The 27999-nt window shown below is 45.3% G+C and overlaps 1 protein-coding gene across 3 annotated transcripts in view; it reads right to left on the reverse strand.

Annotated features, from left to right (window-relative positions):
• TGFB2 (transforming growth factor beta 2) overlaps positions 1-27999 on the reverse strand; it is an 80398-nt gene extending 52399 nt beyond the window's left edge. Inside the window, exons 1-2 of one of the 3 annotated variants that reach the window (XM_035010116.1) lie at positions 27025-27999; positions 13141-13224 (exon numbers count right to left, since the gene is read on the reverse strand). In XM_035010116.1, the coding sequence (XP_034866007.1) occupies positions 13141-13224; positions 27025-27370 (430 nt within the window). In that variant the 5' untranslated portion in view covers positions 27371-27999. The remainder of the gene's footprint in view (positions 1-13140; positions 13225-27024) is intronic. The other 2 variants (XM_035010114.1, XM_035010115.1) reach the window with 2 other exon arrangements.

Genomic DNA, 27999 nt, shown 5'->3' on the forward strand with positions numbered 1-27999 from the left:
GGCTGTTTCTGGCAAATGTTTGTTCACCTTCCCAGCTACCTACTCATTCAGAGATTCCTCTGAACACTGAGCTCCCTTCCCGGCGGCCCGCCCCACCCCCACTCTGCTCAGCTCTGCTCTTCATCTCCAGATGAAGCAAAAATCTGGTAAATATTACACTTACAAGGTAACAGGTCTGGAATGCTTGGCATCTCAGGCGGAGTGCAATTGCTTCTTGGCACCCAGACACATATAGGCTACAGCCCAGGGCCAAACTACATTTGGCTGCTTTGTGCAATTCAAATAAAGATATTAAAAATCCTCCAAGTCTATAAACATTTGTACTGTTTGCTAATCAAAGGGGATCTCAGAACTTGGCATGCTGATGGCTCTTTTCTGTTTAGAATCTAAGGAGTGCTGCGTATATATGCGTACCACAAAGGTTTCTAATCTATGTAAATGATTTATATGTTTTAGGCCAGGTGGACTCTCCTTGCAGAGTGGACTGCCTCTCCCCAAACAAACAGACCTAAGCAATTTTCATTCCGGAGTCTGTGTCTGTCTCGATGCTGCTTTTATGTCACCGGGACCGGTGACTGACCTGAGCTTCCAATGAAGGGGGGTGACAGCTATGGTGGGAATGTGTCCTGGCTCTACCTCTTAATAGCTATGGATCTTGGGCAAGCTATTTAATCTCTCTCTGTGCCTTGATTTCCTCATATGTGAAATAAAGACAATAGTAATACCTATCCATTATTGCCAGGATCAAATGAACCAATGTCTCTGAAGTGCTAAGAAAAGTCCCTGGAGCCTAAGAAGCACCACACCAGTATAAGTAATAAATATTATTGTTCTTATGGACCAAATACCAAGTGTAAATAAAAGACAGTAGGTGCAGCTCCTTAGCAAAGGGTAACTTGTTCCTTTGGTAGAAGAAGCTAAATGCAATTGGACTTACTTAGGCCCACCTTTCTCCACGAACTCACAGCAAGGAGAGAGGAACGTGGTGAAATTAGATTATCTCGCAGCCAGTGATTTAAATGTGGACTTCACCAATTCAGATGTCAGGACTGAACTTCCTTCGGTCATAAGAACAGGAAAAAAATACCATTTTCAATTGGCTTCCTCTTATCTTCCAGAAAGCTAACTTCAGACCTTTTCAATGAAACCCCCTCCCATGGGCACCTGGGTGGCTCAGTTGGTTAAGCGACTGCTTTGAGCTCAGGTCACGATCCTGGAGTCTCAGGATCGAGTCCAGAATCGGGCTCCCTGCTCAGCAGGGAGTCTGCTTCTCCCTCTGACCCTCCCCCCTCTCATGTGTGCTCTCTATCTCTTTCTCATTCTCACTCTCTCAAATAAATAAATAAATAAAAGCTTTAAAAAAAAAAGAAACCCCCTCCCAGACTGCCCCCTCCACCCCTCCCTGAGCATCCACAACTCTCGCTGTTCCCTCAGGTCCCTTCTGGGTCAGAAAAAGAAGGAAAAAGCACTACAACATACATAATGAATTAGAATTAAGGAGATGGTGGCTAGCGGTGGGGGGACACGGGGGGGTGTTCATCTCAGGATTCCCTTTACAGAAGGTACAGGAAGAAGCCAGTCATAGCAGTGAGAGAGACGGAAAGAATTTTTATAAAGTAAGACCCTCTGGGGCCTCAGACTGCATCCTTTGGAGGCATCTACCTTGCATCCCTGAGGACCTGGGGCAGAATCTCTCCCTGGCCACGGCCACTCAGTGTACAAGACAGGACTGGGGGCTTCCCCGGGGGTCGGCACGGGCAAGCTATGCCACAAAGGGGCAGGCACCCAGCACCCGAACAGGACTTCTGTTCTCTGTACTTGAGAAGCGTAAGTCTCTCTCAATATAAAGTATATGAAGGGGAGGAGCCCTGAATTGAATGAATCACAGTGCTGATTTGGGGGTGGGGTTGGTGGGGAGGGATGTCCTTGTGGTTAACCACATTTTACTGGGGTTTTTATTGATTGCAGTTGTATTGAAAGAGACATGACTCAGACATACCGTATCCCCAAGCCACGTATAGCACTGGGTCCTAATGGAATTTCAGTGTAGGAGAATGTCACAAACTGTACTATGAAACGTGAAAAGCTTTGCTATCAACATAGACATCATTTGCTTCCGTCCTTTAGCAGCTCAAGAATAGGCTGATTTTTCTATTTCCCTTTTCACTGGAAGGCCGTGGTCATTCACAGCTCAGGTACACACACTGTTCTGTGTACGTTATGGAGCGCATCTCTTATACGGTGGTTTTGTTAACCAACCGCCTTGCCTTGGTCTCCCATTGTCCCTTGCTTATAAATATCATTCGACAATTTTCTATGCTTCTCCTTTGTACAGTGTTGTTAGTTTACAAATTTGTCTCCACAAGTAGGCTGTAAGCTACTTGAGGGCAGGCATTATATAACCATAACAATAAAACAATTACAACAACAAAAGTAATATGACCTGTTTTGAGGGGCATAGCATCTATCCTGTACCCACCAGGATTATCCCATTTTGGTGGAAGATAAAAAACTGAGGCTTAAAGAGGAAACATGGCCAACCCCACAAATGGAACTAGAAATCGTGCCACCTCGACTATACCCAGGCTGTGTGATCCCAGCACCTTTCTCTGGGCCGTCTGCACTGCTTCTTCCAGGCAGGGACCCCCCATCCCTACTTAGCTCATCTCTTATCCACTTGTGTGGTTCAGACACCACACCCCAGAGCCAATATATGCTCAGTAAATATTTACTGAATTAAACTGAATAAAATAAAAATTTCCACATCAGTATTTCCAGGGACAAGCCAGGCAGGGACTAAAGAGACAAAACAGGGGAGGCAGAGAGACCCACTTAGTTGCAGTAATAGTTACTAACACACGTAGTCCTTTTTAGGCCAGTTCTCAGAGTTTCAAGCCCTCCAGAGAAGACAAAGAATGTCATTCTGCCTTACACTCTTCCATCGATTTTTAAACAATATCTCCAGTATTATTTCCTCTTACAAAAATCGGTAGCACTTTTTAAATGTTTTCCTACACTTTAAAAAAAAAAAAACGTCACTTGCTTTTCTCAATGTATGGAAATTTGATATTAAAAACATGGGCCAGAATTTCTGGTTTCCCTGTAATTCTCTGTATACAAAAGCTAGAAAGTTAAAGACTTCACCGATCACCCTGAAATGAATGAATGGATGGATGGATGATGGTTTATTTAGCCCCTACCATGTGCCAAGCATTTGTATGTACTAATTTCTTTTTTGGAAAGGACTATTAAGCAGGAGATTTTTTTTTTTTAAATCAGTTCTCATTTTTGTTTTAAAGATTTTATTTATTTACTTGACAGAGAGCGATAGAGTGCAAGCATGAGAGGGGGCGAGGGGAGGGGCAGAGGGAGAGGGAAAAGCAGACTCCCCACTGAGCAAGGAGGTGGGGCTCCATCCCAGGACCCTGAGATCTGTGGCCTGAGCAGAAGGCAGATAGTTAACCAACTGAGCCACCCAAGTGCCCCTAATTAGTTCTCAACTTAGAGACAAGAAAGATGAGGTTCAGGGAAGGTAGCTGACTTGCCCCGTGTTACAGTCAGGATTTTATCCTGGGCTCCTTTAGGCAAAGCCTGTATTTTCTTTCTATTATATCATAGACTGAGTGTCACACTCCAGAGTCATCTTTGGCTCATGCGTGAGTCACTTTCTTGGCTTATCAACAGTAGGTTAGGATCAAAAAACCAAAGGCTGACATCTTCACAACTTTAAAGGAAGGGACCACCGTCTGTTATAACAAAGCAAAAGAAACAGAGAGGCCCATTATATGAACCCGTCTGTCTAGACAGATGACTAAACAGGGGTCCCTCCAGGGTTAGACTTGAATTTCCTCCGTTCAGCCTGTTGGATATTTAGCAATAAAAGAAAAAAAAAAGAAAGAAAGCAAAAAAAAAAAAAAAACCTGCTTAAAGGCTTTAGCGCTGATGCAACCCTCCTATACTACCTGAGAGTAGTTTCAAAGTCGTTCCAGTGCAGCCTGCATGTGTTAAAGTCTCAAGCAGAAATCAGATTGAGACAAGAAGAGCCCTAAAATACTTGTGCAGTCTGGCTGAAGACCTAAGAACACACTCCTAACTGTCCCCTTCTAACTGCAGAACTCACAGACGGAGCAGGGAGCAATCCAGGTGTCCCTGTAGGACTCTCCGTGGCCAGACTGCACCAAAGTGGAACTTCTCTTTCCCACGGGCTGGCAAGTAGCTTCCCTTCCTGCTCCTCATGTGCCCGGGGGACTCTGCACTTTTTCTAACTTTATGAAAAATGCTACTTCCAGCAAAGAAAAAGTCAGGATCCTTTCATTAAGGCTAAGAGAGATAAGCAGAGGCTGGTGACGTGGGGTTTTTTGAAAGCCTATTAATATTGCTATGTTTTGTGTACAGAAAGGTCTCCCAGGTAGGCAATTAGGAGTTGGCGAACAGACAAGGTGGCCCCAGGCAGAAACTGGGAGCTTACCAATTAACTAAGACCTTTCTCAGTTCCCAAGAAATCCTTAGCAACATGCAAGGCACTATTTCGATCGTGGCCCATATTTGCAAAATTCATTCACTCCCTCACTTAACAAATATTTACCGGGTGCCTCGATCTGCAACATTCTTTCATATATATGGGGATAGACAGGACTGCCAGGAACGGGCGGGTGGAATTTTTAGGGCCTTAGCCTGGGACCATTCTGGACTTTTAACAGGCATTAAAGGATTAATGCAGTAGTTGGAGTAAGTACTCAGATTTACCAGCCTGCAGAAAAACAAACAACAAACAACAAAAAGGTTGTTCCTATCCAGGGAACAAAATGAGAAACACCCGGATTTTGTATTACACGCTCCAGTGATTACAGTCTGAACAAGAGAATAAACTGCAAGGAGGCACCACGCTTCGTGTCAGTTCACATAAGAAGAAACCATTTCTATTCCTCAAATGGGGAATACAGAACACAGACGAGCTAAACTCAGAAGTCGCCGCCTCATTCCCACATCCACGTGCAAGCCCTTGGGCTCTGCTGCCTGCCTTGAACTTTCCTAGGTTTTGGGAAGCGAAATACTCTATTTAAGGGAAAAAAAGGAAAGACATCCAAACATATCAATTTCTCTTTTTTCATAATAGAATGATTTCCTAATAATACACATACATATTATTCTCAGTGATTTCTCCTTTTCTGATATCTCATCCCTTCATCCAAAATTTCATATTTAAGTTTATCGTCTTAGGGGTCCAACTGGTAGGATGAGCTCTGAAGTCAGATAGACTTCAAGTTCAAGTTCTGGCTCTGCTACTTATGAGCTACATGACCATGGGGAAATTACATGATGTCTGTAAGCCTCGGTTTCCTTATCTATGAAACCGTGATTAATAATTACATTTCTCTTATAAGATTAATATAGAGATTAACACAGTGTCTAATGTAACTATTCAATAACTGACAGCTAGCGTTATCTGTATTTTTAAATTTATTATTACTGAAGACAGAATCCACCCTCTCTCCCAACATCCCCACTCAAATATATACCTTTTCTTCATACAGAAGTTTGCTCATATTATAACAAAGATAGCTGGACAGAAAATCATAGTTTTAACAAAAGCTATGGAAACCCCCAAAACAGAGCTTCTCAACTCGAGCCGAACATTAGAATCACCTAGGGCTTTTTTGAAAACCAAAGATGCCGCACCACGCCCTGCCCCCCCACCGCCCCCTACCAACTAAGTCGAAATTCTGGAGGTGGCCCCCAGCACATTAAGTGCCCCCCCAAGGCGGCTCGACGCACGGTGAGGTTGAGAATCCCGGCACTAGAGCCTACGGACCATGTCGCGGGTGGTCCCCTGCTTCCAATAAGGGGTCTGAGTGCGGCGGTATCTGCAGCCCAAGTCCAAGTCCCTGCCGTCACGCCAGTGTACCTGGAGGTAAGCTATTCTTGGTGCTTCCCTTGATTCGCTTCTGAAAAGTCTCTCTCCCTAACACTTACACTCAAGTCAACAAGTCCTGAAGCCTCCGTGGCCGCAGTCCCACGGGGAGCTGCCCTCCTGCTCTCTTGAATGTGGGCAGTGGACGAGGTAAGTAGCAGCCTTGGGAAAACAAGCAACACAGACCAGGAAAACAGAGAGGCCAGCCTTGCTGCCGCACGAACACAGAGTCAGCTCCACTTCAGAGCAAAGGTCCGATCCAACTGCATATTAGAAAAACGTGGTCTGACCATTTAGATTTCAGAGGATCCAAGACCAATTTTGACTCCAGTCGGTGGACAAAGTTCACATTCAGCAAAACAGCTCCAGCAGTTGCATCATGCACACAGCAGGGCGATTCAGAAACACAGATGTCCGGCCATGTGCAAAACAATGCTTTCATTTTGCTGCTCTTTCCCACCACTGACCTCAAGGGCAGGATGGAAAAGCTCAGCATCGGCAGCTACGAAGGGTACTAAGGAGAGGCCATGGAAATGACTAGGAGCTTGCGAGCCTAAGTCACCGAGCCCAGTCAGGAGCCATGGGCACGGATGGGTGGCCGTCACTTTGTTGACAGTCCCACTGGAGATGCCCCATGCCAGCAGGGTTTCTCTCCATTTGCTCAACTGAACACAGCAGGAAGGAGCATGAGTCTATGCAGCCTACGGGGTAGGTCATTGTCAGGAGACCAAGGTTCAGGTTAGACAGGATTCTAGGGAACCACGTGGCACGTGATGTTTAGATTGTTAAACTGGCATCGAACTCACACAAGAGAGAGAAGAAATGGGAGATGCATGCTCCCTCCAGCAAACGGTGAAGCATCTGCAGACTTCTACTCTCCTGGAACTTAGCCTTCCTGGGGACAACATCTATCAGATAGGGCTGGGCATGTCAGGACTGTGGGGACCATCTGAGACCCTACTAAGGCTAAGGGATGTCACTACATGTCCGGGGGGTAAGCCTGAGTTTCAGAGTGTCCCTGACATACATAAATTTCACATAACACATCAGGACTTCCTTCAGAAACCCCATACTACCAACTGTGCCATTTACACCAGATACATTTGTCTCTCTCGGAGGAACCAGTCAAATATAAAAATGGAGAACGACATTTATGTCTGTTATAAAGTCAACCTACTAATTATTTAGTAAATATCCATTATAAAGCTCCCCATAATTCCATAGACAAAGAAACAGAGTGGATCCAAGCATGTCAAACACACAATATAGAAAGTTTTTAACATGAATGAAATCTTTCTCCCTTCCCCAACTCCACCACCTACACTGTGGTAAACTGTATCATCTGTTCAAAATGTCTGTCCCTCTCTCCCGGGCCCATTGCCACCTGAACCCCCACCTTTGCTCTCCCTTCTTGTCCTATTGAAACCAGGTGTGGCCAATGGAATGTGGGCAGGAAAAACTGTCCCATCTCATGGTCTGGCCATGAGATCCGCATGCCCGGGCTAGAGGCTGCTCCTTTACCTGGGTCCCAGAATGAGGATGACATGGAACAAAGCCACAGCCAACCCACAAACCCATATGATATGAGTGAGAGATTAATTTTGTAGCATGCCATCGAGAGGAAGAAAAAAGCTCTAGATAGTGACCTTGAGCTTGTAAAATAATGCCATATTCCACAGAGTCCCATTACACCACAGCACTGCACAGAATGATGGATTTTACATGCAATAGACAAATTATGTCTTCTGAATGTATCCACTCTGAATAACAAATACTCTGTATAAAGATCTTACCCTCCAACCTCAGTATTTTAGAGTGGGTCTCCTGAAGGAACACATCAATTTTTTCAAAGACCACACCAAGTGCTTCTGCTGTTTCATGATTCATCAAGATGGTAGTCATGCAAGCTCGGAGAGGAAGGAAACAATGAGAAGGACAAATCTTTCCTTTCAGAAGCGTAAGCAGCTTCCTCTGGCTGCTTGAGGGCTGCGCAACTGCAATTGCAAAGGTTGTTTTTCAAGCAGCAGATATCACCTCCCCCAGGAAGGCCTCCTTCACCTCTCCGGGACAAGTACAGCAATTCTTCCAACCTGTCAGGACTCTTATTTAGAATCAACCACACGGTATTGGCTTTTTTGGTTTTGGTTGGTTGGTTTGGTCTGCCTGACTTCCTCGCTCAGCTGCAGGCTCCCTGAAGACAGGGTCTGCACTATATTCCTCCATCTATCAAGTGACCTAGCACGACACCTGGCACACAGTAGACTCGATAGATATTTCTTGTACAGATGAAGGAAGGACTAAAATCCACATTCCAGTCTTCCTGTTCAAAACTTAAAAGTTAGAAAGCAAACTCGGGTCCAATGGAAATGCTTCTTGACGAATAAGAGACATAGTTTTACAAATTCCCTGGCTTCTGACCTCATTTCAAAGCTTAGGCAAAGGCACTAGGCACATCTGGACAGATCCAAATACTCTTTGAAGCCTGACTTTCTAGTTTCCACCGGGAAAGGTAGTCTGTCATTCTCCTAGGCCAACACATGGCCACCAATGAGCTTAGGGGCACGTGTCCCTGCCCACCAAGTCACAGATGCTGTGAGGAGGCCTTACAGCAAGCACACCTGTCACACAAAACACAGATAGCTCCTTTCTAGAAAGGAAAGGGGGCGAGTTGACAATAACTCAGGAATATTAATTTTAAAAAATTTCCAAAACCATATTCTACATACAGAACCCACTGAAGCTTTCCTATCAAATTACTACCAAGAAAGAACTCAGCACTATTGGAAATTCTTGAGAGAGTGAAGTTTCACCTGGAAAGGCAGCTGCAGAACGCATTACAAAGACCTTCTCACTGGACTTCACGCTCCGCCGTTAGTCACCCTGTGTACTCTTCTCACCTTAACAGCTACCAGAACAACCTTGACTAAACCCACCCTTCTCCCTATTTTATTCAGGGGAAAAGCCACAGACTTTATGTTGGCCCACAAGGTGCTACCTGATGTGTCCGACATGATCTCTCTCTAATCTCAGCTCCTAGGACACTTCTGATAATCCTTGAACATGTCAGCAGCAGTACCAGCTGTACCCTGGGCCGAAAATGTTCTTTTCCAGAGAGCCCCAGGCTCCTCTATGACCTCCTTCAAGCCTCTGCTTTGATGCCACTCTCTTCCTGCGCCCTCCCAGGCCCCACTTCTTCGGAATTGCAACTCACCTCGCCATCTCCCAACCCTGCTCTATGTTTTCCCCTCTAATATTTTCAACTTCCGCCATCCTTATTTAATTTTTTAAATGAATGATTTATCTTCCCCCGACGCATGGACCTCTCTGAGGACCAAGTGTTTTGCTGTTTTATTCACTGATGGAGTCACTGGTGCCTAGACAACCAGTAAATACCGCTGAATGAACGAACGTATCCTAAGAACAACCTGTTTTCACCTGCGTCCTCCCACAATCTCTGCATGCATTTGACATTTATCTTAAAGTTGTACCTATATTTGTAATTAATGTAGAGATCTTGTCATTAAAGGCTTTTTGGAAAGTAGAATTGACACCACCCATCCTTCTTTTCATACGTCAATAGCCAAGTGGGATGGTTAGTGATACAGACCACGAAGAACTGGATATTTCTCTAAATAGTCTGACAGCCCCCAAATCCTACAGTAGATATAGAATATCCATACTGTGGGGCTGGATTCAAAATACTCATGGTTCCAAAATAACCAAAATAACATCAGAATAGCAGGTGGCACAGGATTGCACAAATGCCAAGTAATTTATCCTTAACTTTTCTTTTTAAAAGCTGATCAGATTTGCACCTGCTCTAATATATCTGGTTGAGAAAAACCTCACTTGGAAGCAGAAAACTGCTGTTACTCAAAGCTGAGTCTGGCTGAGAGAGTAGAGTTTACATTCCATTGTCGGCCATATCCTTACCCCGTGGAATGTCTGAGAACAGGCTTCAGGCCACAAAGAGGTCGGCAGTACTTCGACCAAACACAACCTCAGGGAATTAAAACCTTATACATCGACTTATACATTATATGTGTCACTCACACATCATACATTAGGTTTCAAAATCCCCTTCCCACTCACAGTGGCCCAGCTCAAGGCACCTGGGTGGAAGAATCCACTCCCAGGCATAATTTCCAAACTAGGCCTCCGTTACCCCATGTGACTAATTCGTTGGCTTACACACTCACTGCCCCCTCTGTGGTGAACAGAGAGCAGGGTAGATGTGTGATCCTGCAGACAACAGGTCTACCTAGGGAAAGCATGGGACAAGACTCTTGTGCTGTGGGTGAAGGGTCCCACCCTCGCAGAACCAGCTGATCACACAGAGGCCCTGCTTCATCTGAATCCTTCCATGCTGGAGGGCTGTGGGTAAACAGACCTGCATCATCACAGCATCCACTGCCTTGAGCGGCCGCAGACTCCAGTAAGGTCAGAATAACCATGTGGAGCCCGCTTACAGGTACATAAGCATCAGCTCCACCCACCCCGGCCATTCGGACTCTGCAGCTCTGGGCCGGGCCGGGGAATCTGCTCTGTAGGACACCTCGGGAGACGCACATGCAGGCCACGCTTGGAGCAACAACGTCTCGCAACCTCCACAGAGCTCCTTCAAAGCCTCTCACTCAGTAAAGATGTAAAAAAAGACAAAACCCAAACCCCAGAACCGCCTGAATTTGCCTTCACAACTTTTAATCCATGCACTCACAGAGAGACTGTCTCAGTTGCTGATCTAGATTCTTAGGTCTCAGTAGGAAAAGCTTCAGGCAGGCTAACGTTATCTTAACCAAGAATGTGGGGGCTAATGAATTGAAAAAGAGAAAAATGATTCAGCAGCCACATGGGCTGTGCGGAGCAAGGACCATTTCGTCCTCCAGGGGATTTCAGTGAAATCATGGGTGTCAGAACACAGAGTTATCAACTACACCCAGGTTAGAGAGTGAGAACAGCGAGAGGCGCCATGGGCCCTGGGCTCCCTCCAGCCGCTCCCAACATCTCCTTGGAATGGAGAGGCAGTTCACACAAGGTGACAGGGATGGCCCTCGAGCTGCTTGGCACAGGCCGGCCTCCACTTAACGAGTGCTCAGAATCACACTCAGCATGGAGAAATTCACCCTGACCCTGGACACTTGCCCCCTGGCATCCACTCACTTACATTTTTACTCAATTACTATTTCTAAGAACAGAGACAAAAAAAAAAAAAAAAAAAATGCAGAGCCCCACTGCTCAGCAGTCTTCCGTGGAAGGTCTGAAAGGGGTCCGGAGGGTCTTCCCACGGGCCTGGAGGCTGGGTGGGGTGGAGGAGCCCCGCGCTGTCCGGGAATCTCCGTGGATCTTGTACCCTCTCTCCCTTCCACACCCTCGGAGACACTCCTGATTTTCCCAGACTCACTAAGGAGCAGGGTGGGTTTCCAGTGTGTTTTCACCAAAGAAAGAAGGAGGCTTGCAGCAATGAAATGACCGAAAATAACCCCAAGCGAGGAGTGTCTGAGAGGAAAAACCACACAGAGAACCAGGGTAGCCCTCTCAACTTGTTTACTATGGGAAGAAAAGATGAAAAGGAAATTAATCCAAAGTAGTCACTGAGACAATTATAAAAATTAATGGGGTGGGATTGCCAAGGGAAGGCAAGAGGAAGGCCAGAAAATCTGGGGGCTCTGTGGTCTGGTGGCGGGCGTCGAGGCCAGACCTGAATTTGGATTCCGGCTCTGCCCCCGCCCTTCCCCCCCCCCCCCCCCCACCCCCCCCCCCCCCCCCCGCCCGCAAGTGTGCTATGACCAAAGACAAGGTATTTTCCTCTCCAAGCCACAGTTTCCTGACACGTGGGGATGGTCATCCCAGCCGTCCCCAACCCACCAACATGGGGAGGATCAGGACACTGTGTCTCTAAGTGCCAGGGACATAGGAGGGATTCAACAAATGTTTTCCTTCTCTTATTCCCTTCCCTTTTCTTTTCCAAAAAGCTAGTGGGAAAAACATCAGACAATTAAATCCTTGGTTTAGATAGTGAAATAAAATACAAATGTAGAGGTTGAAAACAAAATAGAATCTGTCTCACAAAAGGGGAATTTAAAAGCACGGATTAAACCTTTTACTCTTTATTCACATGGCAGCTTCTAGCCACTTTCGTACATGAAAATAAATGTATATTCTCAATAGAATCAGTTCTTTTTTGAGGAAACCCAGCTTAAACCACTGTAAATAAACTACTTCAATCCTTCATTCCTTGATTCCTAAGAAGCAAGGTTAGGCATGGTAAATTGCAGAGTACACTATACCAGTGAACCAGATATCTTCTAAGGTAATAAAAACATTTCTTTTGTCCGTATCTGGGACCTCTGCCCACACTTAGCATCAGTATAATGCAAACCTTCTTGGGGTCTCAAAAATGTGAGTGAACCAATGCCAGGATTGTGAGTCTATTTCATTTCTTCCTGAACATGGATCAGGGACAACTGGGCCCCTGTGTTCTTAAATATCAGGATCACCTGAGTCCTATTCTTTGCTGTGATCTCACTGCTTAGCATACAGTAGGCTCTCAACAAAAGCTGACTGAATTGATTAGTGTTCTAAACCAGAAAGCACTGAGACTTCAGTGCTCCTCAGCCTGACATGCAGCGCTAGCTCCAAAGGGTTTGCACTTGTGCTGAGGGTCAGGGCTCAGTGGCAAGCTCCCAGGGCCAGTCAGCCAAGACCTGACCCATGACAATCCATTCTCATGCCACCCAGGAATGACAATAGGAAGGTCACAAATAATGGCAACTCTCCCACAGGCCTCCCTCCAGGACTTCAAAGGAAAGAAAAGCTCCTTCGTCCCCTTCAGGTCAGTACAAGAAACATTAATTGAGCGACTACTGTATGCCAGGCATAAGAACATAGATATAAAAAAAGACACCCAAAAAGGACCCCTGATATTCTGGCCATACGGCTCAACCCTCCAGAGAGCATCATCCATAGGGGTCAGCAGATCCGTATTTCAGACCACTGTGTCACCCCTAGAGCACAGATCTCATGTACCCACAACCCATTCTTGCACATACGGCCATCAAATCATCATTTACGGACTAAAAATTGGGGGCACCTTTGTGACTGTTCAGCTGCAAGGCTGCATGCCAGAATTCTCTTTGGCCTCTGACAAGTTCCCCCACCGGAGACAGACACTAAAGATGGACTTGATATCACCATGTCAAATGAGGTATAAAGCAGACAAGTGTACTCACCAAGGTACCCACAGAGCACCTGGGACTGTCTGGAGCACAAGCTGCCCACTGAGCCAGAGGGTGTTGTAACAACTGGGCAGACAGCTAGGAGTTTTAAAAAGCACAGTCATTAGCTATTTTACTGAGGCGATGCCTTGCACAGAGCTATACAAAGATTCAAAGTCGAAGAGGGCTCTCTGAATGTACTTATTCCCCCACACATAGAAGGTCCCCGCTACTCGGGGACCAAGGCTCTAGAAGGGAGTCTGGATTCTGTTCCCAGATCTATTGGCACCCCTTAACCACCAGGCAGGCTCCTGAATTCCGTTTTCCCTTTAACATGTTCTAGCGTCAAAATCACAATGTACAATTTATACATGGAAATGGTAAAATAAATACCGTGACTTCTGTCAAAGATGAACAGGAAAGGCCCTGACCTCCTTTGACAAAAGACAGCCTACCCGCTCTGAATAAAAATCAATGTTTCATTTGTTTGGCCTAGATTTCAGTTTCCTTAAAACCCCCGTCTTCATTTCTAACCCGCACGTGAAAACTCCTTGAGTAAGTCAAAAATACAAGTGTATCTTGGTTTGGTGCTGCTCAGCTACAGTTTAAAAATCTAGGGCTGCTCGGGATGGATTAAACATTCTCTTCCATGATGGTTATTACATCGTGAAATTTTGAACTTTCATTTCTTTAAAGTAACAGCAACAACATCTTGTATACCACCCGCCATATTCTTATAAAAGAAAATGTACCAAAAAATACCCTCAATGGAAGAGAAAACACTGCTAAGTGTTCTATCTGGGGTCGAGTCAATGACAAATATAGGATTTTTGCATAAGAAGACGTAGGTTGAAACCCCTGCCCTGTCACTGGTTTCCTGTGAATCTCTGAACAAGTGGCTGGATTCACCCAAGCTTCAGTTTCTATACATGAAGCATACATCATGCTACCCCTGAGGGTTTTAGAAGATCACAAAGAGAGGATATATTTAAGAGATGGCAAATAAGAAGTGATCAAGGGATGTAATAATACTAGTTATATAACTTATTTGACAGATGAATCCCTGACTGGCTTCCAGGCCTGGGGTGAATATACTTCTTTCCTAGCTCCTTACATGGATTTAACATCCATGTCCCTGCCATTCGTCTAGGGCATGTCTTCCAGAAGGAGCCTGTCACTCTGCAAAGAGGACTTGAAAACTTCTTTTGACAAAAGACAAAAGGCCTTGTGGAATCCTCTCCCCATTTTTTTTTTTGGTCAGATTTGTACCTTTTATCTTTTGATTTGAAAATGGACAAGGAAGCCTTTTTCCATCCCCTGTAACTTACCGTCTCCAACATTCAGCCCACTAACAAGACCCCCGTGACATGCTTTCACACTTCCGTGGGACATGCCTCCTAGTCAGAACTCTGTGTCACTGGGATTATGGGGCACTGGAGGGCCCGCAGAGGCATGGACGAGGAAGGTTCCCTCAGAGCTTTCTGCAACATGCTGCTTTCATGTTGCCACCATATGCTGTTACCAGTTGCCATCTGCTCACATATGTTCTCACCAAGAAGCAACCATGTTGTTTATTTTTAGAGGCTCTCCACAGCCTTAACCCAGAGCAAATTCCCTCAAAGAACCAGTCAGCAAAGACAGGAAGCTACACTGGGTATAAACTGTTTGTCACAAGATTAGCAAGTCAAACAAAATCTTCTCATTCATATCTGACCTCTAACAAGAGATGCTGAAAGTTATCTTAAATAAAAATCTCCAAGAATGTAACCAGGGAAAGGCAGAATATGCAGAGGAAGTCGCTTGGTTAGCAATACTTTTTCTTCCAACTATGGCCCTGTGCGGGTTCTTGGGGGGATTTCACTCCTTTTCCTGGGAAACAGCACCTTCTTCAGGCCAGTGGATGTTGTGGTGCAGAGGAGTTCTAGTAACAGAATCCAGATCCCTGAAATTGCTCCAGGTCACCCAGGTCAAAGGAAGTGTGGGTGGGACCAGGGAGAGGTTACTACTGTCCTTTGCAGCTTCCAGCATGCAGTCCTCAAGTATGCCCCTTTGGTTTACTTTTACTATGCCATAAAGCTGCAGTATTAAAATCTTTTCTTTCCTTTTTTGTTTTGTTTGTTTGTTTTTAAGCAGGGTCAAAAAAGACAGGCCCTCTGGTGCTGACCCAGGGCCCCAGAAGTAGAGACCATGAATTGGGTGGAGTTATAAGTGATGCTACCAGTGATCCTTTAGGCCAAAGAAAGCAATCCTTAGTTTTTTCAAAAATCAATTTCAACAGTCTATAGGAGTCAAGTGGCATCGGGGTAGGAATACGCTTTTGTAGAGCCGTGAGGCTTTGGCAGATGTGAAATGCTTGATAAAATGTGAGAACTTACAAAAATCCAAGATAACTAGTTTTAGAGAAATAATCCTTTTTAGAAGTAATTGGGCATTCACTAACTGACCATGGAGGACGACCACTCACATAAGTCATAAGATAGAAATGGTCCTGCAATTAAAATTTTGCCTGGGTAACTTACAAATGTCTAAAAGACTATAATATTAACTATAAAAGTTCATTTTGCCTGGGATTACCCATCTAAGAAATAAAGCAACAAAACAAAACAAAAATTTAGTGTTTCCAAAGCGTCTTTCTGAACTCCTGCCTAAGAATCATCTGGCCTTCTCATCAAGGTGCAGGTTTCTGGGGCCCACCTGAAAACTACTGAATCATAACCTGGATAGAGGATACAAGACGAAGATTTGGGAATCTGCATTTATAATAAGCACTACCAGTGATATAGGGAATTCTTTTGCATGGTAAAATTTAAGAAATTTTGGTATAGGCTTTTGTTTGGTTATAGGCTACAGTTTCAAGAAGGTCTTTTATTAAGACGAAATCAGAGAGGGAGACAAACCATAAGAGACTCAGCTATAGGAAACAAACAGAGGGTAGCTGGAGGGGAGCTGGTGGGGGGATGGGATAACAGGGTGATGGGCATGAAGGAGAGCACTCGATGGAATGAGCGCTGGGTGTTATACGCAACTGATGAATCACTGAACTCTACCTCTGAAACTAATAAGACACTATATGCTAATTAATCTAATTTAAATAAAATAAAATAAAATTTTTTTAAAAAGGCCTTTTACAAAATCTCACTTGACCTCGAGACTATCCAACCAGGTGGATCGTTCTGAATAAGTAGGGGTTTGTGTAGTGTGAAAGTGTCTATAAGATAAAGACTTTCTCGCTGCAACGATATCATAAACATAATTAAATGCCATTACAAATGCTCCAGTAAACTCTGTCAGATTAGTCTCCTCCTCCAACCCTCCAAACCTTCCCTACAAACATTCCTCTCAGGATTGTAGCAGGTCCATCAGTGGGTACTATCATTTCCTCCTAACACAAACTCCGGTGAGTTTCTACTTTACTTAGAGAATTCCCAACAAATGTTACTGAGAAGGGGCAAGCTACTGATCCCAAATATATAATGACTCGGGGTCAGCTTGGCTCAGGACCCTCTTTCTAGAATCTGGGTACTGGTGCCCAAGAATTAATGAAATTAGACATGACTCTCTACACATAGTTTCATTGTTGATGGTGATATTTTGTGACAGTGGAATTCCTCTGAAATACAGCTCTTTCCAAGACAAACTAGCACCAGTCACCTCATTCTATGGGGGAGAAAAAACACCAGTTTAGTGGGTGAAAGAGCATCAGTTCAGGATTTAGTTCAGAGGTCTGACCAGTAACTTCCATTAACACACTTACCAAGCTAAAGCTTTCTACTATGAAGAGGTACAAATGAATGACTAAATTATTATTCAAATCAATATGATTTTTTAGCAGACGTATCTAAAGGGGAGCACAGATGCTTCAGAACCCAAGGAGCTGGACAAAATTCAGCTTTGGTTCTACTCAACTACTTCTGGTTAAAGCCAGGAACTCCAGCTCTGTTCCTTTCTCATTAACATCCACACCTCTGTTCCCACCTCTGTTCCTTTCTCATTAACATCCACAGCCCCAAATGCCCAGGTATGAGCTGGATGTGGAAACATTTCCCCTCAGAAAGCCCAAACAGACCTCAGAGGGGGCAGTTTCCTTACCAAAACACCTATCTTCTGGAAAAAAAAAAAAAATGTCCTTCGTCTGTGATTTTTTATTTCTCCTTCTAAAGTGGAATCTGACTAAGTCATCCACTCTTTTGGCTGCTTGGTCAGCCAGCAACTTACTTATAAGGGTTTATTATAAAGCAAGTAGCAACAACTTCAATGGTATTGTCATTAAGATATCAAAGCAGAAGTGAAAATGAGATTAAACCAATGGATAGGAAAATAAATGACCAAAGAAGAACCAAACCCCCAAATGGAAGGAATGACAAAGTCCCTGCTGCCTCTGGTATAGAGAGAATAATCACTGATGAATTTGGTCTAAAAAACCATTGAATTGCCAATGCTGAGATGAATCCAAAACTTAAAAATTAAATATTTTCCTGAAAATTCCCATTTATGTTTGGACAACCAACAATATTTTCGTGCTCTCAAAAGACACGAAAAAAAATGTGCAGTGTTCTCTTCTAGATGGTGATTCTGTATAGATTTGCAAAGGTCACCAGACCTGCAGTCATTTCAGGGTCTTTCTCAAAACCAAACTTTGCATTCCTGTTCACAAGATGAAATAACAAGTAAGGACTCTTACAACAGCTTTAAGTTATGAATGAGCAGTTATTTGTGAACTAGCTTTGTCAAGACAGATGTGGTATTTTTCAGTGTGGTGTGGGTTAGATAGGAAAGCCAAATGAACAGAGCCAAGGTCTAACTCACATTTTTCTTTTTCTTTCAGGAGACTGGAAAGATGCTACAGGATTTCCTGAAGCAAACAACATTTCCAAAAAAAGCAGTCGGAGTCTCAAATAGCGAGAACCCAGTGTGTCCGCTTCAGGAATAGCCTGCTTCCCAATCACCAGCACGTAGGCAGCAAGGAGGGCCTGAAGGAAGAGCGGCACCCTCCCTGTGAAACGCGGGGAACATGCCAGCAGACAGGCGAACAGCTGCCTGAGGAACTCAGAAACATATTTGGGCTATTTTCAGAAGGTTCGAGCTTCACAACCTCCAGAAAGCATTTTCCATTTGCCTTGAGTTCCTCAAATCCTTGTGGTTAAAGGACTATCTAAGCCCCACGTTTCCAACTTGTCAGGTGGTAACGTTTGGAAGGGCTCATTTGAGAGAATGAAGGGATGGTCCTGGCCCACAAATAACAGCTTTCTCAGCACCAGGAGGCTTCCCCTCCTTCTAACAGATGCTAAATCTGGTAAACTCAACTCCTCTTGGACAGCGATGTTTTCTCACACCAGTGAATGGCCTCACTCGGCTGCCCCAGGAAAGCTGGACGCTACCTCACACGGAGAACGCCTTGCACTGTTAACAACCACCCAGGGCCTGGTGCGGCCTCTCCTCTCTGCTATCACCTCCCACGTCTTCATTTCCTCCTCAAACCCTTTGCCATGACACTTGACCATGCTCTCCTCTTCCTGTCATCCATCTTCCTCTTTGAGACTTCTACTCCCTCATGTCATTTTGTTGCTAAGGCTTTTTAAAAAAAAAAAAAAATGAATCACCTGACGGCTAAGAAACTGTTGTGGCCAGTGCTTGATTATGGAAGTGACACGAGGTCCACCACAGTCTAACTTTGGCTGCCTGACCTGGCTCAGCCTTAACTCCAAATGGCCTGGCTTCCTTCTCCACAGACCCTCACTGGGGGCGGGGGTGGGGGTGGGGGGCAGACAGACAAGAAAACCTGTGAGGAAGGGCTGAGCCAGACGCACATTACCCAGAAACACCCTCTGCATGCTAGCCTCTCAGGAACAACATCCCCTCCTTCCGTCACTGGACTTCCAGCCCTATAACTGAGCAAGACAAAGAGGTGACTGTTGTGTGAGTCATCTGCATGTGTTAATGCCGCTGAAACATAGAGCCTGTCTACTCACTAAAACAAGGCCCCTTCTTGACCACCGCCATAGGCCTGGAGCGGGGCTCCGTGTCTTTGGTGCCATCTCTTCCGCTTCCGTCTCTGAGACCTTTGGGTGCAATTCCGTTTTACCTATGCTCCTTCTTTTCCTTATTGGGCCTGTGTAGCTCCAAAGCCCATGGTCAGGGCACCACTACCAGCCTGCCTCCCAAATACATTAATCCTCTGAAAGAGACAAGAGGAGTCCCCCGTCAATCAAACATCTCAGAACCCCTGTGAAGAAAGGGTTGCAGTTAAGGACCCAAACCAGGGACCTGGTAAATCGTAATCTTTTATCAACCAAAATGTAGTGAGAAAAGTTGAATGTGTTAAAGGCAGGGGGAAAGACTGCGGGTCCTATCCAAGGCCTCAGGGGTATATAGCCTTTTGTGGGGAAAGAATTCAGAGCTTAAGGAGGTAATGCCTGGGAGGAGAGGACAGACACCACTCTTGCCTGGATGCCCTGCATCATTTCGCCAGAGGGCAAGGAAAGTCATGCTCTCCATTTCCTGGTCTCTATTTTAGGGCCTCTTTTATTTGTGGTAACTAAGAGCCTTACTTTCTTTCTTTTTTTTTTTTTTAAAGATTTTATTTATTTATTTGAGAGAGAGAATGAGAGACAGAGAGCACATGAGGGAAGAGGGTCAGACGGAGAAGCAGACCCCCTGCTGAGCAGGGAGCCCGATGCGGGACTCGATCCCGGGATCCAGGATCATGACCTGAGCTGAAGGCAGACGCTTAACCAACTGAGCCACCCAGGCGCCCAAGAGCCTTACTTTCAATAAGCCATCCCTGATAGAAATAGCCATGCCCATGTCTTCATATGTCACAGGGAAAATGCTAGCAAATACTAGTATGGACTCTAAAGGCTTGCTTGTAAGGATCAATAAGGACATACAGGTGAAATATTTAAGACTATACTTGACACAGTCAGTACTCAGTGAAGGTTAGCTGCCATCACTATTCTCATCATGATTTTCTTCACTGTAAAACTGGAAACAGGAAATGTATGGGTATGAGAAACCCAGTGTTGCTGTAACCACAGTGTCATGATCCATCAAGCACATTCTCCCTGATAATGAAGGTGAGTAGATTTCATCTCTCTACATCTCCTGGTCCTGATACTTGGGAACCATAGAGCCTTCGTCGGTGGTTGCATCTTATTCTCTAAAGGGAAATGCTTGTTCGTTTATGAGGCAGGTATTGAGCAAATACAACGCACTAGTTCTGTGAGAGTCAGCTCCTGTTCCGAGGCAGTTTACAAACCAGCGAAGAAGACAGCTGGACCACAGCTAGATTTTATCAACAGCAAAAGAAAAGAGGCTGCTTTAGAGATGAGTATCAGTCTTGTGGGAATGCAGAGGATGAACTGATTCACATGACTGGGAAACTCAAAGGTTTTGGCACCTGAAGAAACCTCAGAGGTTGTTTAGAGGTGTTAAAAGATGGATCTCCAATGGAAGAAACAGCATAGACAAAGGCCTGGAGGCACGAAAATAAATGACCCATTTGGATAAAGGCGAAGAAGGTGATGTGGCTGGAGTGTAGCTTACAGCGAGAATGGGATTTAGCAAGAGGTGGGGCTGAACAAGGAGGGACTGGAACCTGAAAGGTCTTGGATGTTTTCTTAAGAAATCTGAAATCTTACCGAAGAAGTCTAAATTCTCAAGGCCTTCTTATATGAGCACAGATAGTACTAATAGACATGGTGGATGACCAGCCCTTCCAGTCTCTGCTCCCAGTCCCTTAAGTGGCAAAGGTCACCTAAAGACCAATCCAAGAGAGCAAGGGAAATAGATCCATTGAGTAGAACTTACAAAGAAAAGAATGAAGCGCCAAGAGATTCCAGGCCAGTGGGAGTGGTTCCCAGAGCATCACTTTTAATCACATTTTTACTATCTCTAAAATACCTCTCTTTAATGTGTCTTGCAATCGATGGCATGTTATAATAGTGTTATTCTTTGCTTAGTGGCAAACAAAATAATGGCGCATCTGAAAATCAATGATGTTTGAGATTCAGTGAATGATGGCTGCCCAGATCGCCTACTGAGTGCCACGCACAGAGCCTGATGCCTCTGTACGCCCCTCATCCTGGGTCCTTTACAACCCTAGGAAACAGCTACCTTCCTCATCTTGAGAAGTGAAGCAAGTGAAGCCTGGTTAAGTGAGGCGAACCGCCACGCATGCAGATATTCCAGAACAGTGGAGACGAAGGCAATTCGGAGACTGTGGGCAAGAGGTCGAGGGGGAGTCTGATGCAGAGCCAAGGCCACCAAGCCGACCCCAGGCCGCAAGGAGGTGGACGTGATCACGGTGCAGAGCAGCTCCGCACCCACTTCCGGCATCAGAGGTTAGAAAAGAAACAAAACAAATGACAAGCAAAACCCCTCCGCGGTGGCTGCGCGGGGCGAGTTTCTGCTAAACAAATGACGGAGGCAAGCTTTCAGTCTGAACAAGCCCATCAAAGAATCCTTAGCCTGTTATTAAATTTAAAGTACCTGGGGAACACTGAATTCCTAGGTCTAAAACGATCCCTGTTTAAAGAATATTAAAAAACAAAAGCACGCCATATGGTTTCAAAATGACAACGGAAACGTTTGTCTATCTGGGCCAGAGGCACATTTCATCAAGCTGTTCCGAGCCTGCAAAGTGGACGACACCCTGCAGCAGAAGGGAAGCCTGCGTAGAGCGAGCACATCTGGCGAATGCAGAGCCTCTCTCCAGGATCCGTCAGGACCCGAAATGCTACCCCGAGACAGCCGAAAGGGCTGTTTTCAGAGCTCCTTCACGCAGTCGCTCTGCCCTAAGGTGCTGCTCACCTTTCCGCCGGGCGCAGAAAGGCCGGGGGGGGGGGGGGGGGGGGGGGCGACAGGGGAGGGCGGAGTCACACCGAGTCCCATCCGGCGGTCGCCCGCCCCCTCGCCCAGGGCCGGGCTCCCCCACTCGGTGTCCCTACCCTTCTAAAAATGCAGCCTGGAGTGTGTTGTAATCTCTGGGCTAAGGCCTAAGAGCCAGTGACCTCCTCGGTGCTAACCCAGATTTGATGTGGGATCAACAGTGAGTCATTAGCCCTTTTTTTCGCGTCTCCGTTTCCTCTAGGAAAAATGATCTGTCATTCTTTCATATCTTTATATGAAAGAAAGATGCTGCGACTAGGTTACATCAGCGTGTTCTCACCAGGGGAAAGTCGGAATTTACAAAGTGCAGCTCCGTGAGTGGGCCCCAGGGGTCGCTGCGGAGACACAGAGGGTGCCAGGTCCCTCTGCCAGGTCAAGGGGTCCCCACCTGCCCCTCTAGCCTCGCAAAGCCCAGCCTCCACGGGACGGGACTCCTCAGGGGAGGCTCGCGGCGAGCTGTTCTCACTTGGCAACAAAGCCTGCCCAACTACTTCAGTGATAAACAGTATCCTTCTCCCAGTCTTTGAAAAGTAAAAGAAGGAAAGGAGAGGAAATCCTGAAAGAAGAATGTGACCCAATTTACTGGAACCACAGTTAGGCACTAGAGTTAGTACAAGCAATGATACAGTAAAAATGCAGAAATTGAAGTTTGGTCTGTTGTGTATTAATAACTCAATCATTGTAGAAGTCAAGAGGTCAAATCCGATTGTCTCTGATCTTTCTCTTTTTCTTTCTCACACATCCTCACCAGAGAATCTTAAAAAATAAAATCCCTGGATATAAAGCAAAAATACTACTATGCTCCAGCAATTGCTAATATTTTCCTTCATTGGGCAACTGGCCAATAGTCCAGCAATCTGTATACAGAAGGACATGTCCATGAATAGAATCTTATGTCAAATTCCCCAAAACCATAGTGCTATTGGTATTCATTCTACATTCCACGATTTCACTTGGAAAATTACAGGGGAAATAGAAAAGGAGATTGTTTGCTATTAAAGATTTAACATTCGTGTGAAACAATTACAAAGGAAACCTCATTGTGATGTCTCAGGCTGTATATTTTGGTTTATCTAACTCAATATGATAGAATAAACCAACACAATTATTTACTTTCTTCGGTTGTCTAGGTTGGAGATCCCACTCCTCATTAACATGAACTGCTTATTCTCCTTGCAAGGAAAAGCCAAGACAATTCCTCATTTCTTTTTTCTCTGTTCTGACTAACATCACATTGCTGCTGACTGAAGTTACTGATGGGTGAGGCAACATCATTATTTAGGCTAAATAAATGGGAAGTTTTGAGGTCTCCAATTTAGGTGCTTTAGGATCATAATAATAAAGTATCCACCACACAAAATGGTCCAATTCAAACTCCCATCTCATGAAGATAATTTTCTGATTATCTTTCCATTCAATGCTCTCATTTTAATCTCCTCTTGGTCATACAGATATTTGATTTTTAGGGTTATTACTTTTAAAATGGGACTCCTCGCAAAATTCGGTAACCCAAAATCGATAGCAGGGGTACGAGGGCTTCTCAATATGCGCATTACTGGCGATTCTTTGATGTATGTGCTGGTGGTGGTGGGTGGAGGGAACCTGTCCTGTACATTCGAGGATGGTTAGCAACCGTCCCTGGCCTCTACCCACGACATGCTCGTGGCATGCCTTCCCTAACGGTCATGACAGCCAAAACTCCAGACTTCGCCCCAGGTTCCCTGGGAGGTGGGGGCCAGGGCAAAATCACCACCTTTTAGAACCCCAACACTGCCTGGTTTGTTACAATGAAAACAAGTGAGAGGAAAGATAGAAAATGAAACTTACTGTCTCTTTCTTTTTTTGACTGCCCAAGCCTCTACAGATTTTAACTGTCAGTCATCTGGATTCTCAGTCTAGTGAACGGAATCACTTTCGAGATTTCTAAAGCTTTGTGCAGTGTCTTTCCAATAGATATGCCTTGAACTGCAGATGGCTTGTCGAAAGGACTGGGGCGTCCACAAATTCCCACTGGGTAAACTATCGGTAAACCTTAACATAACTCCACTTTGAGCCTTAAACTAACAGCATGTGAAAAGATCAATATGAATAAATTCAAAACTAATCAGACCCTTTCTTTAAATGTTGACACAGTATTATTTATATCCCATAAATACCTTCTTGACTAAAATTCATCCTAGGAGATTGGCACCTGGCCAGTTCTATTCATATTTACTGTATTTATACAGTATACCAGGCCAAGGATAATATTTAAAACAAAATATGCCTGAGGGCATATACAATATCTCTTATATTTTTACTTTTAAATCTCCACACTGCTAAAAATATGTAGTCTGAACTGTATAAAATGTCCCACAAAGGGCTATCAGCGATCTGTAATGATATATAGCTCATTGAGTATAATTAGAGCATATTTGTAATATTTGAGCTGAAGTCACTCCCTGAACGCTAATAAGTTGATAGTAAAAAATGAACCAGTGATCTTTCCCATGCCTTCATCTCTGGGGCTTATGACCCTTGCCGGATTCACTGCAAGAAATGACAGGCACACTCCCTCCCTTCAGCCACTTCAGTGACGCCTGAGTTAAGAGTTGGGCGGAAAAGTCCTAAAGAAGGAAAGCTAGTATATAAGCCAATGCTGTACTTTCAATTTGCTCTTTAAAAATACGGTGGAGTGATTTCTTCTTTTCTTCCTTTTTTTTGGAAGGGTTCACTATATTCCAGTATAACTAGAAAGTGCTGGAAAATCAGTTAACCTACTTTCTATAAAATTATCCACAGTTCTTGCACAGTAGTATCCAATCTACTCTTAATATGCTTTTCTGCCCCTAAACTTCCATAGAAGCTGGTATTCTCTGTATGAAAACTGATAGTATACTTTTTTTATACTGCACCTAGCAGAGCTTTTAATCTATTTGGTAGCTGGAGGTGGGATGGAGTAGAGAATCCACACACTGATCTGAGCTGTCATCAGAAAATTTCAGCTGTCTGAAATCCTTACATTCTGAGAATTTTTCCAGTTTGGGGATGATCATTTTCCTGGGTTGGATCACCTTGGCTCTTTGGACTGAGGTGTGCCGGAAGGAACAAAGAATCAACACTCTCTTAGGTAACTGGCTCTCCCCACACCTGTCTAATAATGAGGAAGAAATCAGACCTCCTGTCTGTTATAAAATGCTGGCAATTCATTTGAACTTCTGCAAGTAAACCCGGTTCAGATTCTATATAACCCACTTTACTTGCCCGCCTGCCCAAATACCAGTAGACCGGATACACGTGCTTGAGAAAGCAAACTGACTCAACTCTCCGTTTGGTCTCAATCATTCTGGACCAATTAGAGTGAACTTGTTTTCCTAATATCTCCTTGGCTCCACCCCAGGTAGAAAGCTTTACTTCCTGAGGGGAATAACCAGGGCGGCGTGTATTTATCACCACTGTTGTGGACGGTGCCTAATTACAATAATAAAACCATCCTGCTTGCCAGGATCTCTCGGATCTACTCTGCTCCCGGACAAGAAGAGAAGGTGCAGCAAAAAGAAAGGTGGCTAGGAAGACTGCCATGAGATCCATGGGCTGACATTCTGAGACTGTCAAGTACAAGACATGGCAAGTCACAGAACTAGGATTTGTCAAACTAAAAATAAATATTAAAAAAGAAAACTACCATCCTGCAATTAGAACCTCTAGGAGAAAACTATCAAGATGGCCATATTATCTATTTAGGCAAGACACAGAGACTTTGTGAAGGCAGCCAGCAAGTATATAGGGCATGGAAAGGGGAGGAGAGAAATGGGCAACCAATGAAAAAGTTTATGACTTGGGATTTGGAATACGCAAATGTTGAAGCTTTTTTTTCCCTTCTTCTTCTTCTTCTTCCTGGTATTTAACCCTCTCAGGTATCACTGGATGCTTCTTCTCCTTTTCTTTTATTTCTTTTTTTTTTTTTTCCCTAAGAACTTGGAAATCATTCTCAGCTAACTGTCCTCTTCCCTTCCCCCCAGAGGAACTGCGATAAATCACGTCACTCCCGCTGCTACTGTATGCCAACTAGTTTTGAGGCCGCTGCCCTCAGAGAAGCCAGTTCAAAAAAAAATCGGCTGTCTTCTACACTCTGTGAGATTTAGGAATGCACCGAAGTAACTGCAAGGAAGCCTAAGAGAGCTCAGGGAGCCGAGAGCGGCTCAAGAGGAGAAAGATGAACGATAAACCCGTAAGGAAAACGACCTGCTCCACCAGCGATCTTAAGAAGACAGGTCTGAGGGAATACTGAAAAATAACGCGAAGTAAAACACTCATTTTAACATCGTCAGGAACGAAGTTGTCCTTCCTGCCACTCCAGGTGACATCAAAGGGGGACGTGGTGACAAGATCTCGCCTTTGCGGGGTGTAAGCACCCAGCTGGGGCAAGAGATGCAAGAATTGAGGGTTCGGAGGTATTTTTCGAGGGGTCTCCAAATCGGGTTTCGCCTTGGCGATGCTGACATTTTCAGGGGCGTTAGAGACAATAGGGAAGGCTTGGAGAACCCGCTGATAGGTCGGCCCGGAAAGGGGCGCCTTCCGGAGAGGCTAGCTTTGAGCCACTTTTTTTTAACCCTTCGTGCGCCAGATCGGCGGGCTACACTCAGCCCGCAGCAAAGAAAACAAGCCCACCGAGACGTCCCGGTCTAACTCGGCCCTGGGGAGCGCCTCTCGTTTGACAGGGGAGGGGGTCTGAATCCTGGCTAGTGGCCGGGAAGAGACTTTCAGGGGTCAGAAGGAGAGCATGACGCCTCGTACGGGACCGAGGCCTTGGGGGAAGGGAGACATGGAGAAAATCAAGTCGCAAGTCGCGGACTGCAAGCCTAACGTTCTCAGGCACACAACCAGCAAGGAGGTGGGTGGGACGGAGGACCGGAGAGGGGGAGCGCAGACCGGGACCCGGAGCGGGAAGGGCCGTCCCTGGAGTCGTGGCGGCCCCGAGAGCCTCGGGCAGCGCTAAGCCTCAGGGAATGGGAGCGAAAAAACAGTACTTACTTTCCGAGGGGAAGAAGGGCGGCATGTCTATTTTGTAAACCTCCTTGGCGTAGTACTCCTCGTCGCTCCTCTCGCGCTCGCAGGCGGCCGCCCTCCGGCTCGCCTTCTCCTGGAGCAAGTCCCTGGTGCTGTTGTAGATGGAAATCACCTCCGGGGGGACTTCCTCGGGTTCGGGATAGTCTTCTGGGGGGCTGGTGAGCTTCAACTTGCTCAGGATCTGCCCGCGGATCGCCTCGATCCTCTTGCGCATGAACTGGTCCATATCGAGCGTGCTGCAGGTAGACAGGCTGAGCGCGGCCGTGACCAGATGCAGGATCAGAAAAGCGCTCAGCACACAGTAGTGCATTTTTTTTTAAAGGTGGAAAAAGTTTTTTAAAAAAAGTAAAAAAAAAAAAAAAACTAAGGAAAAAAAAAAAGAAACCAACAACTCTCAAGTACAGATCAGGTAGATTTTTTTCTTTTTTAATGCGAAACTTTTGCAAACAATCGAGAGTCAACGTCCAATAGAAAAAGGTATCTTGCTTGAATTCCTTTAAAAAGAAAATGCAAGTCTTTCCAAAAGTGGAAATATTAATACACGATGGGCAGGGGAAACCCTAACTTTGGGGAGTAAGAAAAAGTTTTCTTGGAGCGACGAGATGGGGGAAAAAAAGAGACGAGTGGCTATTAGGCAGGAATAAATTTAAGAGGAGGAAACGGAGTTCAGTGTGTCAGTTTCGGGTGCGGAGTGGCGGATCTGAACTCGGCTCCTCCGGCCAGAAGGAAGAGATGAAAAGGTCCCGGGGCTGGCAGCTGGCGATCTGGCGGGAGGGGCGCCGGGAGCGCTGTGCGGGGGGCCGCCGAGGCTGGCCGGGCGGTAATTTAGGTATTTAAAGAAGGAGCGGTTCGGCCCTGCCTTCCACTGCGGCGCTGAGAGCGGGAGCAGCCGCGGCTCCGGAGCGGAGAGCGCACACGTGTGTGAGTGTGTGAGTGTGT

This window comes from Mirounga leonina, unplaced genomic scaffold, assembly GCF_011800145.1.
Source record: "Mirounga leonina isolate KUSES-001 unplaced genomic scaffold, KU_Mleo_1.0 Mir_154, whole genome shotgun sequence".
NCBI lineage: Eukaryota > Metazoa > Chordata > Mammalia > Carnivora > Phocidae > Mirounga > Mirounga leonina.